General features: G+C 42.4%; 1 protein-coding gene across 1 annotated transcript; it reads right to left on the bottom strand.

Moving 5' to 3' along the window:
- Positions 1-942: 942 nt before the first annotated feature.
- Positions 943-14,241, bottom strand: LOC115124352 (transmembrane protein 179B-like). Its single transcript, XM_065025225.1, has 6 exons — positions 13,721-14,241; positions 6,771-6,967; positions 5,011-5,148; positions 2,688-2,719; positions 2,493-2,539; positions 943-1,697 (listed from the first exon to the last, which is right to left on the bottom strand). The coding sequence occupies exons 1-6, from the start codon at positions 13,817-13,819 to the stop codon at positions 1,548-1,550; spliced, it is 663 nt and encodes a 220-aa protein (XP_064881297.1). The 5' UTR covers positions 13,820-14,241; the 3' UTR covers positions 943-1,547.
- Between the last annotated feature and the right edge of the window lie 2,769 nt (positions 14,242-17,010).

The raw sequence follows: 17,010 nt of genomic DNA, 5'->3' as shown, positions 1-17,010 counted from the left end.
CCTGAGAGAGCATGTAAACATCTGGCTGGCCTGAGAGAGCATGTAAACATCTGGCTGGCCTGGGAGAGCATGTAAACATCTGGCTGGCCTGGGAGAGCATGTAAACATCTGGCTGGCCTGGGAGAGCATGTAAACATCTGGCTGGCCTGGGAGAGCATGTAAACATCTGGCTGGCCTACATTAGCCTTTGTCACGTCGTAGAGGAGAGATCAATTAGTCCACCTGGCGTGTCTCTGATGGAAACTACAATAAGAAGGGAAAGATATGACAAACCAATGCGTCTTTATTGGTCAAGATGCTCTGCTCACACCTACTGTTATTGGTCGATAACGGTTTTAGAAAGTTCTGTAAAAAAAAAAAAACATCAATACCTCACTCAAATCAATACCTCACTCAAATCAATACCTCACTCAAATCAATACCTCACTCAAATCAATACCTCACTCAAATCAATACCTCACTCAAATCAATACCTCACAAATCAAACCTCACCAAATCAATACCTCACTCAAATCAATACCTCACTCAAATCAACTCAAATCAATACCTCACTCAAATCAATACCTCACTCAAATCAATACCTCACTCAAATCAATACCTCACTCAAATCAATACCTCACTCAAATCAATACCTCACTCAAATCAATACCTCACTCAAATCAAAACACATATTTGCTTTTCAATATGAATACAAATAAAATAAAAACTGCAGGCAGAAAGGAAATGATGTAACAAAATGGCTTCTTAATAGCCAGGAAGGAATCTTAGCGTGTGTTTGCGTAGGACAATGTGACAATGCCGACTGACTCGGTTTGTCTGTGGTCCTGAGTGGACACACACACACGGAGAGATATTATCTGAGACAATTGATGTCCCTGTAAGCCAGTCTCTCTCACACACACACACCTCTCTCCCTAAATACAAGAACTAAAGGACTACGGATTATTTTTTATTTTTTACCTTTATTTAACCAGGCAAGTCAGTTAAGAACATATTCTTATTTTCAATGACGGCCTAGAAACAGTGGGTTAACTGCCTGTTCAGGGGCAGAACGACAGATTTGTACCTTGTCAGCTCGGGGGTTTGAACTCACAACCTTCCGGTTACTAGTCCAACGCTCTAACCACTAGGCTACCCTGCCGCCCGAGAGGAGAGGGATGGAGGGAACACAGAGAAATGTATAAGAGCTTCACAAAAAGGTACATGAATTGTTCTCTGTTACACTGTTTAAAAACAAGGTGGACAGTGATATTACATGTTACCATATCTAATATCCTTTATTCCAGTGTAGACCATCTCTGCTTCACTAGGCTGCAGTACCCAGAGGTCCACACACACACCGAGCCCAGGAACAGCTGTAGACGAGTGACTGTGTGAGAGACCTACACAGCCTCACACAGACGGTTCATTCATTCTCTTACAGGTCAAACAGTGAGGAGTGTTAGATGTGTGTGTGTGTGTGTGTGTGTGTGTGTGTGTGTGTGTGTGTGTGTGTGTGTGTGTGTGTGTGTTTGAGCGCCTCGTCAACAGGTCGTACGGCGAGACGGTTATGAGTCACTGCTGCTGGGCTCCTGGCCTGAGAAAAGATGTTCGGTCTCAGAGGGCGTCATCATTCTGGAATCTGACCCTTGACCTCTCTGGATCACCACCAGTATGCCAATCAGAATCCAGAAAAAGAAGTTCACCCACACTGCTGTCTGGAGAGAGGGAGGGAGAGAGAGAGTAGGAGGGAGGGAGAGATGGAGGGAGTAGAAGGGAGGGAGGGAGAGATGGAGGGAGGGAGGGAGAAGAGGAGGAGGGAGGGAGGGAGGGAGTAGAAGGGAGGGAGGGAGAGAAGGAGGGAGTAGAAGGGAGGGAGGGAGAGAAGGAGGGAGTAGAAGGGAGGGAGGGAGAGAAGGAGGGAGTAGAAGGGAGGGAGGGAGAGAAGGAGGGAGTAGAAGGGAGGGAGGGAGAGAAGGAGGGAGTAGAAGGGAGGGAGGGAGTAGAAGGGAGGGAGTGAGGGAGTGAGGGAGGGAGTGAGGGAGAGAAGGAGGGAGTGAGGGAGAGAAGGAGGGAGTGAGGGAGAGAAGGAGGGAGTGAGTAGAAGGGAGGGAGTGAGGGAGAGGAGGGAGGAGGGAGTAGAAGGAGGGAATGAGGGAGAGAAGGAGGGAATGAGGGAGAGTAGAAGCAAATAATAGTCTGTTAATGAGATCTGATGTCATAACTGTCTGTTAATACTGACCCCAGACCTGTACAGTCCAGTGTAGAACTGTCTGTTAATACTGACCCCAGACCTGTACAGTCCAGTGTAGAACTGTCTGTTAATACTGACCCCAAGACCTGTACAGTCCAGTGTAGAATTGTCTGTTAATACTGACCCCAGACCTGTACAGTCCAGTGTAGAACTGTCTGTTAATACTGACCCCAGACCTGTACAGTCCAGTGTAGAACTGTCTGTTAATACTGACCCCAGACCTGTACAGTCCAGTGTAGAACTGTCTGTTAATACTGACCCCAGACCTGTACAGTCCAGTGTAGAACTGTCTGTTACAATACTGACCCCAGACCTGTACAGTCCAGTGTAGAACTCTGAATATAGCCTCATTACCACCTGGTACCCCTACATATAGCCTCGTACCACCTGTACATATAGTCCACCTGTAGAACTAGCCTCATTACCACCTGGTCCCGTCATTACCAGGACTGCCTCATCCAGGTCCTAGACTGAGCCTGTTCACATCTAGATGGGAGTAAATGCAGATTTCAAACATTTTCTAGAGGAATGTTTACAAACTACTACTGCCCACAAAATTCATAAACCATGACATCTGAAGAAAAGAGAAGTACATATAGCCTCATTACCACCTGGTACCCCTACATATAGCCTCATTACCACCTGGTACCCCTACATATAGCCTCATTACCACCTGGTACCCTCCATAGACTAGCCTCATTACCACCTGGTACCCCTCCATATAGCCTCATTACCACCTGGTACCCCTCCATATAGCCCACCAGTACCCCTCATTACCACCTGGTACCCCTACATATAGCCTCATTACCACCTGGTACCCCTACATATAGCCTCATTACCACCTGGTACCCCTACATATAGCCTCATTACCACCTGGTACCCCTACATATAGCCTCATTACCACCTGGTACCCCTACATATAGCCTCATTACCACCTGGTACCCCTACATATAGCCTCATTACCACCTGGTACCCCTACATATAGCCTCATTACCACCTGGTACCCCTACATATAGCCTCAGTACCCCTACATATAGCCTCAGTACCCCTACTCCTTGTATTTAGCCTCAGTACCACCTGGTACCACTACATATAGCCTCAGTACCAGTACCACTACATATAGCCTCATTACCACCAGTACATATAGCCTCAGTACCTGGTACCCCGCATTACCACCACTACATATAGCCTAGCCTCACTACCACTACATATAGCCTCATTACCACCTGGTACCCCTACATATATATAGCCTCAGTACCACCACCCCTACATATAGCCTCATTACCTGGTACCCCTCATATAGCCTCATTACCTGCTACCCCTAATATAGCCTCATTACCTGGCCTCATATAGCACCACTACATATTACCAGCCTCAGCACCACTACATATAGCCTCAGCCTCATTACCACCACTACATATAGACTCAGTACTCAGTATATAACCTCATTACCACCTAGTACCCCTACATATAGCATCAGTACCACCTGGTACCCCTACATATAGCCTCATTACCACCTGGTACCCCTACATATAGACTCAGTACTGCTACTCCTTGAATATAACCTCATTACCACCTGGTACCCCTACATATAGCCTCAGTACCCCTACATATAGCCTCAGTACCACCTACATATAGCCTCAGCACCCACTACATATAGCCTCATTTAGCCTCAGTACCACCACTACATATAGCCTCAGCACCACTACATATAGCCTCAGCACCACTACATATAGCCTCAGCACCACTACATATAGCCTCAGTACCACTACATATAGCCTCAGTACCACTACATATAGCCTCAGTACCACTACATATAGCCTCAGCACCACTACATATAGCCTCAGTACCACTACATATAGCCTCAGTACCACTACATATAGCCTCAGTACCACTACATATAGCCTCAGTACCACTACATATAGCCTCAGTACCACTACATATAGCCTCAGTACCACTACATATAGCCTCAGTACCACTACATATAGCCTCAGTACCACTACATATAGCCTCAGTACCACTACATATAGCCTCAGTACCACTACATATAGCCTCAGTACCACTACATATAGCCTCAGTACCACTACATATAGCCTCAGTACCACTACATATAGCCTCAGTACCACTACATATAGCCTCAGTACTGCTACTCCTTGTATTTAGCCTCGTTATTGTGTTACTATTTCTTCTTTTATTTTGCATTGTTGGGATAAAGCTTGTACGTAACATTTTCCCGGTAAAGTCTACACCTGTTCTATTAGTCTCATGACCAATAACATTTTCCCGGTAAAGTCTACACCTGTTCTATTCGTCTCATGACCAATAACATTTTACCGGTAAAGTCTACACCTGTTCTATTAGTCTCATGACCAATAACATTTTCCCGGTAAAGTCTACACCTGTTCTATTAGTCTCATGACCAATAACATTTTCCCGGTAAAGTCTACACCTGTTCTATTCGTCTCATGACCAATAACATTTTCCCGGTAAAGTCTACACCTGTTCTATTAGTCTCATGACCAATAACATTTTCCCGGTAAAGTCTACACCTGTTCTATTCGTCTCATGACCAATAACATTTTCCCGGTAAAGTCTACACCTGTTCTATTAGTCTCATGACCAATAACATTTTCCCGGTAAAGTCTACACCTGTTCTATTCGTCTCATGACCAATAACATTGTTTATTTTTCCCGTCTACTTGCAGTAGCAGTAACCACAGAATTAACATGAAGAAAAGTCACTGCAGAAGTTGTGTATCTAGAGGATGTTATGGTACCTGGTGACGTTGGGGACAGCGTGTAGGACAGAGTCACACAGAGAGTCTCTTCCGACCTTCAACACACAGCCCGTCACCAGGAGGAAGAAGAGAAACACGCCACACACCACCAGGGTCATGTTCAGCCATAGACGCTCTCTGGAAACACACACACACAGGTCATAAGGTTAGATAGGCCTTCAGGAAGCACTCAGACCCTTTGAACCGTTCCACCTTGTGTTACATTACAGCCTTATTCTAGAAATGATTCAAATCAGACCCCCCCCCCATCATCAATCTGCACACAATACCCCATGACAAAGCAAAAAAAACAGGTTTAGACATTTTAGCAAATGTATTAAAGATAAACTGGACCATTACATTTACATTAGTATTCAGACCCTTTACTCAGTACTTTGTTGAAGCACCTTTGGCAGGGATTACATCCTAGAGTCTTCTTGGGTATGACTCTACAAGCTTGGCACACCTGTATTTAAAGAGTTTCTCCCATTCTTCTCTGCAGATCCTCTCAAGCTCTGGCAGTTTGGATGGGGGGGCGTTGCTGCACAGCTATTTTCAGAAAATTAACAAGTGAAAAACATCCCCACAGCATAATGCTGCCACCACCATGCTTCACCATAGGGATGGTGCCAGGTTTCCTCCAGACGTGACACTTGGCATTCAGGCCAAATAGTTCAATCTTGGTTTCATCAAACCAAAGAATCTTGATTCTCATGGTCTGAGAGTCTTTAGGTGGCTTTTGGCAAACTCCATGCTGGCTGTCAGTTGCCTATTACTGTGGAGTGGCTTCTGTCTGGCCACTCTACCATAAAGGCCTGATTGGTGGAGTGCAGCAGAGATTGTTGTCCTTCTGGAAGGTTCTCCCATCTCCGCAAAGAAACTCTGGAGCTCTGTCAGAGTGACCATCGGGTTCTTGGTCACCTCCCTGACCAAGGCACTTCTCTACCGATTGCTCAGTTTGGCCGGGGGCCAGCTCTAGGAAGAGTCTTGGTGGTTCCAAACTTATTCCATTTAAGAATTATGAAGGCCACTGTGTTCTTGGGGACCTTCAATGCTGCAGACATTTTTTTGTGTACCCTTCCCCAGATCTGTGCCTCGACACAATCCTGTCTCTGAGCTCTACGGACAATTCCTTCAACCTCATGGCTTGGTTTTTGCTCTGACATGCACTGTCAACTGTGGGACCTTATATAGACAGGTGTGTGCCTTTGCAAATCATGTCCAATCAATTGGATTTACCACAGGTGGACTCCAGTCAAGTTGTAGAAACATCTCAACGATGATCAATGGAAACCGGATGCTTCTGAGCTCAATTTCGTGTCTCATATCAAACGGTCTGAATACTTATGTAAATAAGGTCTGTTTATTTATTTGCCACAAATTTGCACAAATTTCAAACAATCTGTTTTCGCTTTGTTATTATGGAGTATTGTGAGTAGATTGATGAGGATGTTTTATATATTTAATCAATTTTACAATAAGGTTGTAACGTAACAAAAATGTGGAAAAAGCCAAAGGGTCTGAATACTTCCCTGAAGGAGCCGCATGTCATTAAGTTAAATGGATGGTTTTACAACGTTTTGACACACACACTCAGAAAGTCTCATAGGACTGTGTCACACCCACCGATGAGTCATGTAAAATACCATATGTACACACACAAACCCGTAACACACATGCGCGCCCCCCCCCCCTCTCCCAGACACACACAACCTCCCCCCGACACACACAAATCTCCCCCTTCCCCCATTCACACTTACCTGTTAAACCCTCCATCCAGGCAGCATGTATATATCCAGTACAGTGATATAGAGAAGCAGAACACTGCTACACACACTGAGATAGCAGAGACAAAGTAACAGAGAGAAGGAGAGCTGGAGGTCTGGACCAATATGGAGCCTGATGAGGAGTTGTGGTTCACTGTTCCATAGAGCATACAGAGCCCCCCGAAACTACCCTGGAAAGAGAGAGCATCCGCATTGGTTAAGTTCATTAGTAGTCTACCTACATAGCTGTGAAAACGTTTATATTTGGGGTGAGACTAACAAATGGGACCCTCCCCGGCCGGTAAATAGACAATGAGTTTAGATAACTTAGCAATATCATATTTGTTTGCTGACATGGGCTAATTGACTGACATAACAAAAACTGCTGATGCACAAACATTTAATAATTGCACATTGTGTATTTTAGGATTCTAAGAGTTCCCCCAAAGAAATTACACTGCAACAATGTCAGAATTTGCAAAAATAAAATGCTTTTTGGTTTTAGGCATACGATTAGCAGTGTTGGTAAAGACATTTACTAATTTTATATATATATATATATATATTTAACATGTGTAAACGTTTTTTTAATGAATTTCCTGACTACACTCAGCTTTTGCATCTCCACTTTAGAAACAGGCCATCTACATTTCCTGGTTGTAAGCAAACCACAATATCCAGAATTCATAGCGACTTCAGGATGTAGTACCGCCCCCTGTCGAGGAGGGTCCTGGGTGTCAACAGGCAGCTATAACGTTACTCACTGGACCAGCCACTCGTTCATAGAACATCAGCTTGTGAATAACCGTTTATTTTTGTGTAGACAACAACTGTTACGTTTTAGTCCCGGTGTGGTGCTCAGTACCTAGCTGTACAAACTACAAGCAAGCACAGTCATGTCATCAATTACCTTATCAAGAAGTTGAGCAGAAGTACGGACGTAGCTAACTTAGCGACCTAGCTAACTACCGCAGAGGCTAATGTGACTGGCCTGTGTTCTAATCCCATCAACATCTGCAGCGACATCAACATCAAGCTCAGCACTAGGAACTAGTGTAAGTCACCTTTGCTAAATATTTCCATGAGTCCACGTTGAGTAAATATACTGGAGCGAGGCATAAATTAGCTTTGAAACTGTTGCCAGCATTCTGCCTTCAAGTTTTCAGCCATTCACTTCGCCCACAACTGCCTTATTTGAAGTACAATCCCAAAGCCGTTTTAAAATGTTTAGAAACGTCAATAATCAGCGCGAAACAAACACTTACTGTTGCAGATCCATAGAGCTATAGAGCCTCCATCCTACTAAACTGTAGCAGTTACAGATCCATAGAGCCTCCATCCTACTAAACTGTAGCAGTTACAGATCCATACAGCTATACAGCCTCCATCCTACTAAACTGTAGCAGTTACAGATCCATACAGCCTCCATCCTACTAAACTGTAGCAGTTACAGATCCATACAGCCTCCATCCTACTAAACTGTAGCAGTTACAGATCCATACAGCCTCCATCCTACTAAACTGTAGCAGTTACAGATCCATACAGCTATAGAGCCTCCATCCTACTAAACTGTAGCAGTTACAGATCCATACAGCCTCCATCCTACTAAACTGTAGCAGTTACAGATCCATACAGCCTCCATCCTACTAAACTGTAGCAGTTACAGATCCATACAGCTATAGAGCCTCCATCCTACTAAACTGTAGCAGTTACAGATCCATACAGCTATAGAGCCTCCATCCAACTAAATAGAGCCTCCATCCTACTAAACTGTAGCAGTTACAGATCCATACAGCCTCCATCCTACTAAACTGTAGCAGTTACAGATCCATACAGCTATACAGCCTCCATCCTACTAAACTGTAGCAGTTACAGATCCATACAGCTATAGAGCCTCCATCCTACTAAACTGTAGCAGTTACAGATCCATACAGCTATAGAGCCTCCATCCTACTAAACTGTAGCAGTTACAGATCCATACAGCCTCCATCCTACTAAACTGTAGCAGTTACAGATCCATACAGCCTCCATCCTACTAAACTGTAGCAGTTACAGATCCATACAGCTATAGAGCCTCCATCCTACTAAACTGTAGCAGTTACAGATCCATACAGCTATACAGCCTCCATCCTACTAAACTGTAGCAGTTACAGATCCATACAGCCTCCATCCTACTAAACTATAGCAGTTACAGATCCATACAGCCTCCATCCTACTAAACTGTAGCAGTTACAGATCCATACAGGCTCCATCCTACTAAACTAAACTGTAGCAGTTACAGATCCATACAGCTATAGAGCCTCCATCCTACTAAACTAAGTGTGTATTGATGGGGACAAAGTAGTAAAATGCTGGTTAACCACTGACTGGTGTTTGTCCTACAGATTTATCCTGCTGCTGACCTTGACACCAGCTTTACGTAGTAGAGATGCTGTAGACCTTATTGGATGAAAACTTTCTGCTGGGAACTCAAGCTCACCATCTGACTCTGAAGAGGAAAAGACTGGGACTGGCAAGAGCCAAAGTGTCTAGTCTAAGAGTCCAATGTCATGGAGCTCATGAAGTTCTGCCAGACCAACTGCCATTGGCCAACAAGATGAGGTTCACCAGCTGAAGAACATTCTGGAACCAAGATCATGAAGTCATTTTTTTTTTTTCACCAGATTGGCCAGTTGAGAACAAGTTCTCATTTATAACGGTGACCTGGCCAAGATAAAGCAAAGCAGTGCGACACAAACACAGAGTTACACATGAAATAAACAAACATACAGTCAATAACACAATAGAAAAAGTCTATATATAGTGTATGCAAATTAATTAAGATTAGGGGAGGTAAAGGAAATAAGTAGGCTGTAGTGGCGAAATAATTACAAGTTAACAAATAAACTCTGGAGTGATAGATGTGCAGAAGATGAATGTGCAAGTAGAGATACTGGTGTGTAAAAGGAGCAAAATAAAAAAGTTCTGCCAGACCAGCAGCCATTGGCCAGCAGCCAAAGACCAGCAGCCATTGGCCAACAAGATGAGGTTCACCAGCTAAAGAACATTCTGGAACCTGCCTGGAACATTCTGGAACCTGCCTGGAACATTCTGGAACATTCTGGAACCTGCCTGGAACATTCTGGAACCAACAATACATTCATATTCAGTTAGACTGATGTTGTAGGATAATATAGAATGTCTAGTATGCTCACAACTGCAAAAATGTCTAGATATTGCTAGTTATATACGTATATATAGCGGAGTCAATCACCACCTTCCGGAGACACCTGAAACCCCACCTCTTTAAGGAATACCTAGGATAGGATAAAGTAATCCTTCTCCCCCTCCCCCCCCCCCCCCCTTAAAAGACCTAGATGCACTATTGTAAAGTGGCTGTTCCACTGGATGTCATAAGGTGAAAGCACCAATTTGTAAGTCGCTCTGGATAAGAGCGTCTGCTAAATGACTTAAATGTAAATGTAAATGTATATAACCGTGTTTGATCAAATGTTTTATATCATTTTTTAAATATTTTTTTTTTTTACAAATGTACTGACAAGTGACTAAATGTTTCCAGCTGCATCAGAAACCAATAAAATGTTGACTTCAACTTATTGATCAATTCATTTCAGATAATCATGAAATGTCTTTAGTAGCTAGCTACTGTATCATATAAACTTTACATTTGTTGAAAAATTAAAACGAGTTTCAATAAAACAGTAGATTAGTCTGTCAATATAGCAAATAGGTAGACATGACTTGTATTCATGACAAATGTTTATTTGCGCTGGAAACCGAGGTGAGTTTAGACAGCAGTATGCAGGAACAGTGATGGTATTGTATAACATACACTGAACACTGAACAAAAACACAACAGGTAAAGTGATGGTCCCATGTTTCATGCACGGAAATTAAAAGATAGCAGAAATGTTCCCTACGTACAAAAAGCCTCTCAAATGTTGTTCATATCCGTTAGTGAGAATATGTCCTTTGCCAAGATAATCCATCCAATTGACAGCGTCGGCATATCAAGGAGCTGATAAAACAGCATGATCATTACACAGGTGCACCTTGTGCTGGGGTCAATTAAAGGCCACTCTAAAATGTGCAGTTGTGTCATACAACACAATGCCACAGATGACTCAAGTTGAGGGAGTGTGCAATTGGCATGCTGACTGCAGGAATGTTCACCAGAGCTGTTGCCAGAGACTTTAATGTTAATGTATCTACCATAAGCCGCTTCCACCCGGACAGCTGATGAAAGTGAAGAGTATTTCTGTCTGTCATAAACCCCTTTCGTGAGGAAAAAAACTCATTCTGATTGGGGAGCCAGGCCCACTCCCAGGTGGGTGGGCCTATGCCCTCCCAGGCCCAACCATGACTACACCCCTGCTCAGTCATGTGAAATCCATAGATTAGGACCTAATGGATTTATTTCAATTGACTGATTTCCTTATAAGAACTCAGTAAAATCGTCGAAATTGTTGCGTTTACATTTCTGTTCAGTGTATGCATGTATATACTGTAGACGAAAAATAAACTACTAACACCTATGACAAATACCACACTTCTACAAAGGGAATACTCATAAGATGTGTTTGGGTTGTGCAGCGAGTTGTTCAGAGTCACTTTGACACACGGAGAGATTGTTGTAATGGACTTTTTCACATCGGAGTCATCAACTTCTTTGTACCCAACATACTGTGCGGCGTGTGAAGGATAAATTGCTTTGAATGGCCCCAACACCACGTGACCTGCAGGCAAGGGGATTTGGTGTCCTGTACCTAGCTTCTCCACATGCGGAAACAAAGTCCGAAAAGCATCTGTAGGCCGCCGAGCCCTATTTATTGTCTGTAACAGAATGACAACAAACAAACAGCTATTAGACTTTCATGGGCAATCGTTGTATACCGTCTGCATTCCGACTGAAGCAGAATGCTGTGTAGAATATTAGATCTCACAGACACGTTAGCTAGCTAGCTTCAGCACACAGGTATAGTAACTCCAAAACTAATGAGTCAAAGTCAGTCATTCCTTTACCCTTAGTAATCATCAAAACACTTCTCCAGTTTGTTTGTAATGAGATGCACTGAGGCTAGCTAGCTATAACATTAGGCTACAGTACATTTTGGGTATAGAAAACAAAGCTAGCTAGCTATAACATTAGGCTACATTACATTTTGGGTATAGAAAACAAAGCTAGCTAGCTATAACATTAGGCTACAGTACATTTTGGGTATAGAAAACAAAGCTATAACATTAGGCTACACTACATTTTGGGTATAGAAAACAAAGCTAGCTAGCTATAACATTAGGCTACACTACATTTTGGGTATAGAAAACAAAGCTAGCTAGCTATAACATTAGGCTACACTACATTTCAGTAAGCTGATCAATGATGTCGTCCCCACAGTGATCGTACGTACATACCCCAACCAGAATGCATGGATTACAGGCAGCATCCGCACTGAGCTAAAGGGTAGAGCTGCCGCTTTCAAGGAACGGAACTAAACCGAAGCTTATAAGAAATCCCGCTATGCCCTCCGACGAACCATCAAACAGGCATAGTATCAATACAGGACTAAGATTGAATCGTACTACACCGGCTCAGACGCTTGTCGGATGTGGCAAGGCTTGCAAACTATTACAGACTACAAAGGGAAGCACAGCCGAGAGCTGATAGTCTCCACATTGACTCTGTACCCCCTGTATATAGTCTCCACATTAACTCTGTACCGGTACCCCCTGTATATAGTCTCCACATTGACTCTGTACCGTAATACCCTGTATATAGTCTCCACATTGACTCTGTACCGGGGAAAACACCCCAAATAGAGGCTATTTAGTTTCACTTTGAGGTATAAATCTCATTAAGAAGTGCAATTCCCTCTTGTTTGTTCCTCTTTTCTTTCCATACAACATCCTGTGTGATCAATATGATGATTTCTCTCTTCTTTTCTTTTGGTGGGTACATGTGGTATAAACTAAGTGTAAATTGACATGGATATTGTACCTGTAACCCCCCAAAAGAAGACAAAGCAAATACATTTTTTAGAAATGAAGTGTTTTGTGGGTATAGAAGCTTGTGACGACCCAGTCACAATCTTTAGCTACACTTCCTGGTATGTTACAGTAGGCCTAGGTTATGAATGGGTAAAACTATGAAAGTAGCCTAGTTCGAGAGAGAGACGGCAGCTGTATTGTCGGGTAAACTTTGTGAACTTGTCGGTTTAATTTGAACTAATAATCCCCATAATGGTCTTGTTTGGTCGAAAGAACTGAGTCACAAGTGTTTTCCTGAACTTTATGAGTGTCACTGTTTTGGGGGGAAAGCATTGATCAGTCATTAGGCAAGTCTGGACAGTTTCCAACAAACTGTACTTTCACTTTGTTTTCGTATGGAAGTGTGATTTAACCCAACGATTAACCCTAAAAACACGGCACTTCGATAAAGCTACGACTGGCAGTAACGTTTTCGCAGCAGGTTAGGAGAATTAAGGCAGCAGGTTAAAGATAATTCAATTATGGTTTAGGAAAAGCATTATGGAAAACGCTCTCCTAGCCTTCAACGAAAAGTCACTTCCGGTCGTAGCTGTATCGAAGTAGCGTGCTTTTTGGCCGCCACTTGTCAAACTAACTATTTGGACAAGGCTAATAGGAAGTTAAGGAAAACCTCCATATTCTACCACATGTATTTTTTGCTGCGATAATAAAAAAAGTTAGCTACGGTGTACAGACGCTTCATAAAACATACCAGAGTTAAGGCCTAACATTCCCCCAGTGAAATGATTTAGCCCATCAGGTGATTCCAATAAAGAAATGTCGACTTGGAAAGTCAATCAAAGCTAAAATTGTGCAACTGCGACATAAACTTTGTCCAAAGCAGACTGCGAGTCAAAACATCGGTCAACATTACAAACTGTCAGCAAAGTTAACTTAAGAAGTCAAAGTTATATTCTTACCTGTACGATAGTGAGAGAAGATGCCGTGACTATTCCACACACGAAAGAACTGGCGTATAAGCCCATCTCAAGGAGAAGCAGCCACGGTATCACCATCATGGTCCCCCTGTTCAAGCCCTCTCTCTCCGCTGTCTACCGGACCGCGTGACAGACAGCGGTGTTTTTTTTAACGTTTTTCAGTTGACGCGACGACGTCACAGCACCAACCTGCCTTGCTGTGGCACCGCTGCAGTCCCCGACGGAGCGTTTTCCGTCCCCCTCCCCTTGTGCTTCTCTGCCTGTGCGCTGTTGCGGTAACTTCCGTTGCACAGATAGCTTCTACAACTCTCGTTTGCGGCAGAATGTTCTGTGGGAAAACTCTCTAAATGCAATCAAAATAATAGAAACTCTCGAACCGTTGGTAAAACTCCTCAATGGCAACCTGAACAGTAGCTGCTAACCTCTTTTACCAACAAAAGTCGCTGGAGGGGTCTGAAAACTCGCTAAATATACAACACTGCTTGACTGACAAAGACGTAGCGGGGACGCGCTCCAACCATTTATACCCGCGTTCTGGAACTGACTCGGAAGCGCGCATTCGATACAGTTGAGACATTGAGACACTACCACCACAAACTAAAATATTATCTGGAGCAAATGTTTTTGACCTGCCCTGTCCTGGTGTGAATAATTTCAATATTGTGGTGGTTGATGTATTTCGACACGTGTAATATGGGCGGGGGGGGGGCTCGGTCGGGACAAAGATAGAGAGAGCATCAGCCTGGTATACCAGCCTACAGTAGCAGCTAATGTGTGGTATTCAATGTTCGACTACATTCCATGAGACTTTTGAAAAATCCTGCAGGGTTTGACATGAACCTGTTCATCCACTTCTGCTTCAGACAAGGAGGTGACTGGACATGGTGTTGTGTTGTTTGATGCAAGACAATTTACAAAATAAAATGCATTATTATTCCCATACCATTATTACAGAGAATCAGACCAATTATACTCCCCTCTGCCTATTGGCTACTTGGCTTATTCAAGCTTGTCTCAAAATACAACACTGTCCCTTTAAGACAAAAAAAAAACATCTTTACCTGACTGGGTTTTCAAAGATGTCTAGAAATGTCTACATGTTGTGGTCTTGTAGGAAGCAACCCCTCCCCTATTGCTGACTACAAATGATCTAGAACTGGGCTAATAACTCACTAACTAGCAAAGGATATGAATAAATGATCTAGAACTGGGCTAATAACTCACTAACTAGCAAAGGATATGAATAAATGATCTAGAACTGGGCTAATAACTCACAAACTAGCAAAGGATATGAATAAATGATCTAGAGCTGGGCTAATAACTCACTAACTAGCAAAGGATATGAATAAATGATCTATAACTGGGCTAATAACTCACTAACTAGCAAAGGATATGAATAAATTATCTATAACTGGGCTAATAACTCACTAACTAGCAAAGGATATGAATAAATTATCTATAACTGGGCTAATAACTCACTAACTAGCAAAGGATATGAATAAATGATCTATAACTGGGCTAATAACTCACTAACTAGCAAAGGATATGAATAAATGATCTATAACTGGGCTAATAACTCACTAACTAGCAAAGGATATGAATAAATGATCTAGAACTGGGCTAATAACTCACAAACTAGCAAAGGATATGAATAAATGATCTAGAGCTGGGCTAATAACTCACTAACTAGCAAAGGATATGAATAAATGATCTATAACTGGGCTAATAACTCACTAACTAGCAAAGGATATGAATAAATGATCTATAACTGGGCTAATAACTCACTAACTAGCAAAGGATATTAACAAAAATGTGCACACGTGGCTACTGTACATGCAGGTCCTGTCTTCCTGGTGATGGCAAAACTCAGTGTCGAACCACATTATTTCTGCCTCACGAACAAATTAATGTTGTTACTCCTATGAACAGAGAAAGTGAAATATTCCTCGATATTACCAAAGACCCAGGCCGCTAATAATAACAACAACGACGTAGTCATTACTGCTGCACTGCTTGTTCTAGCGCTGATTGGAAATAGGAAGAACGTCCATTTTATGGGTTACACAAGTGTTGAATACAAAGTGTTGACAGGGCTGAGTAAGAGCATCAAGTCACTCATAAAAACAGCAGCTCTTTTTGTTGTTGACATTCGTGGTTTTGAAACAGCAGCTCTTTGTTGTCTTGACAGTCTCTAGTTTTGAAACAGCAGCTCTTTGTTGTTTTAAATGTTTTGAAACAGCAGCTCTTTGTTGTATTCAGTCTCTTAGTCGTGGTTTTGACAGTCTCTCGTTGACAGTCTAGTCGTGGTTTTGAAACAGCAGCTCTTTGTTGTATTCGTTGACAGTCTCTCTAGTCGTGGTTTTGAAACAGCAGCTCTTTGTTGTATTTGTTGACAGTCTCTCTAGTCGTGGTTTTGAAACAGCAGCTCTTGTTGTATTCGTTGACAGTCTCTCTAGTCGTGGTTTTAAATGTTTTGAAACAGCAGGTTTTAAATGTTTTGAAACAGCACCTCTTTGTTGTATTCGTTGACAGTCTCTCTCTAGTCGTGGTTTTGAAAAGCAGCTCTTTTGAAATCTCTAGTCAGTTTTCATGTTTTGAAACTGTAGCTTTGTTGTATTCGTTGACAGTCTCTCTCTAGTCGTGGTTTTAAACGTTTTGAAATCTCACAGTATCATCTTTGCTGTAGCTTTCTTTTATGTCGTGCTACGTTACCGCGGACAGCGCTATCTGAGCCATACGATTAGCCAGGGCTACCAAAAGTGGATTTGATTTGCTCTCTGTGCCTTCAGAAACATAAACCGGTTCAAAATGGCAAAAGTTTGCCTACCCAGAGCCCAAGGTAGGTGAACAGTCATAGACAAATAAAACACTAATATGAACTAAATACTTATCCATTGTTAAAGGTACATTATTCATTGTTGAAGGTACATTAAAATGTACATTATCCATTGTTAAAGGTACCTTATCCATTGTAAAAGATACCTTATCCATTGTTAAAGGTACCTTATCCATTGTTAAAGGTACCTTATCCATTGTTAAAGGTACCTTATCCATTGTTAAAGGTACCTTATCCATTGTTAAAGGTACCTTATCCATTGTTAAAGGTACCGTATCCATTGTTAAAGGTACCGTATCCATTGTTAAAGGTACCTTATCCATTGTTAAAGGTACCTTATCCATTGTTAAAGGTACATTGTTCATTGTTAAAGATACCGTATCCATTGTTAAAGATACCGTATCCATTGTTAAAGGTACCTTATCCATTGTTAAAT

The sequence above is a fragment of the Oncorhynchus nerka genome, linkage group LG12 (genome assembly GCF_034236695.1).
Source record: "Oncorhynchus nerka isolate Pitt River linkage group LG12, Oner_Uvic_2.0, whole genome shotgun sequence".
In the NCBI taxonomy this organism is placed as follows: domain Eukaryota; kingdom Metazoa; phylum Chordata; class Actinopteri; order Salmoniformes; family Salmonidae; genus Oncorhynchus; species Oncorhynchus nerka.
This window is presented reverse-complemented; position numbering and strand designations above follow the sequence as displayed.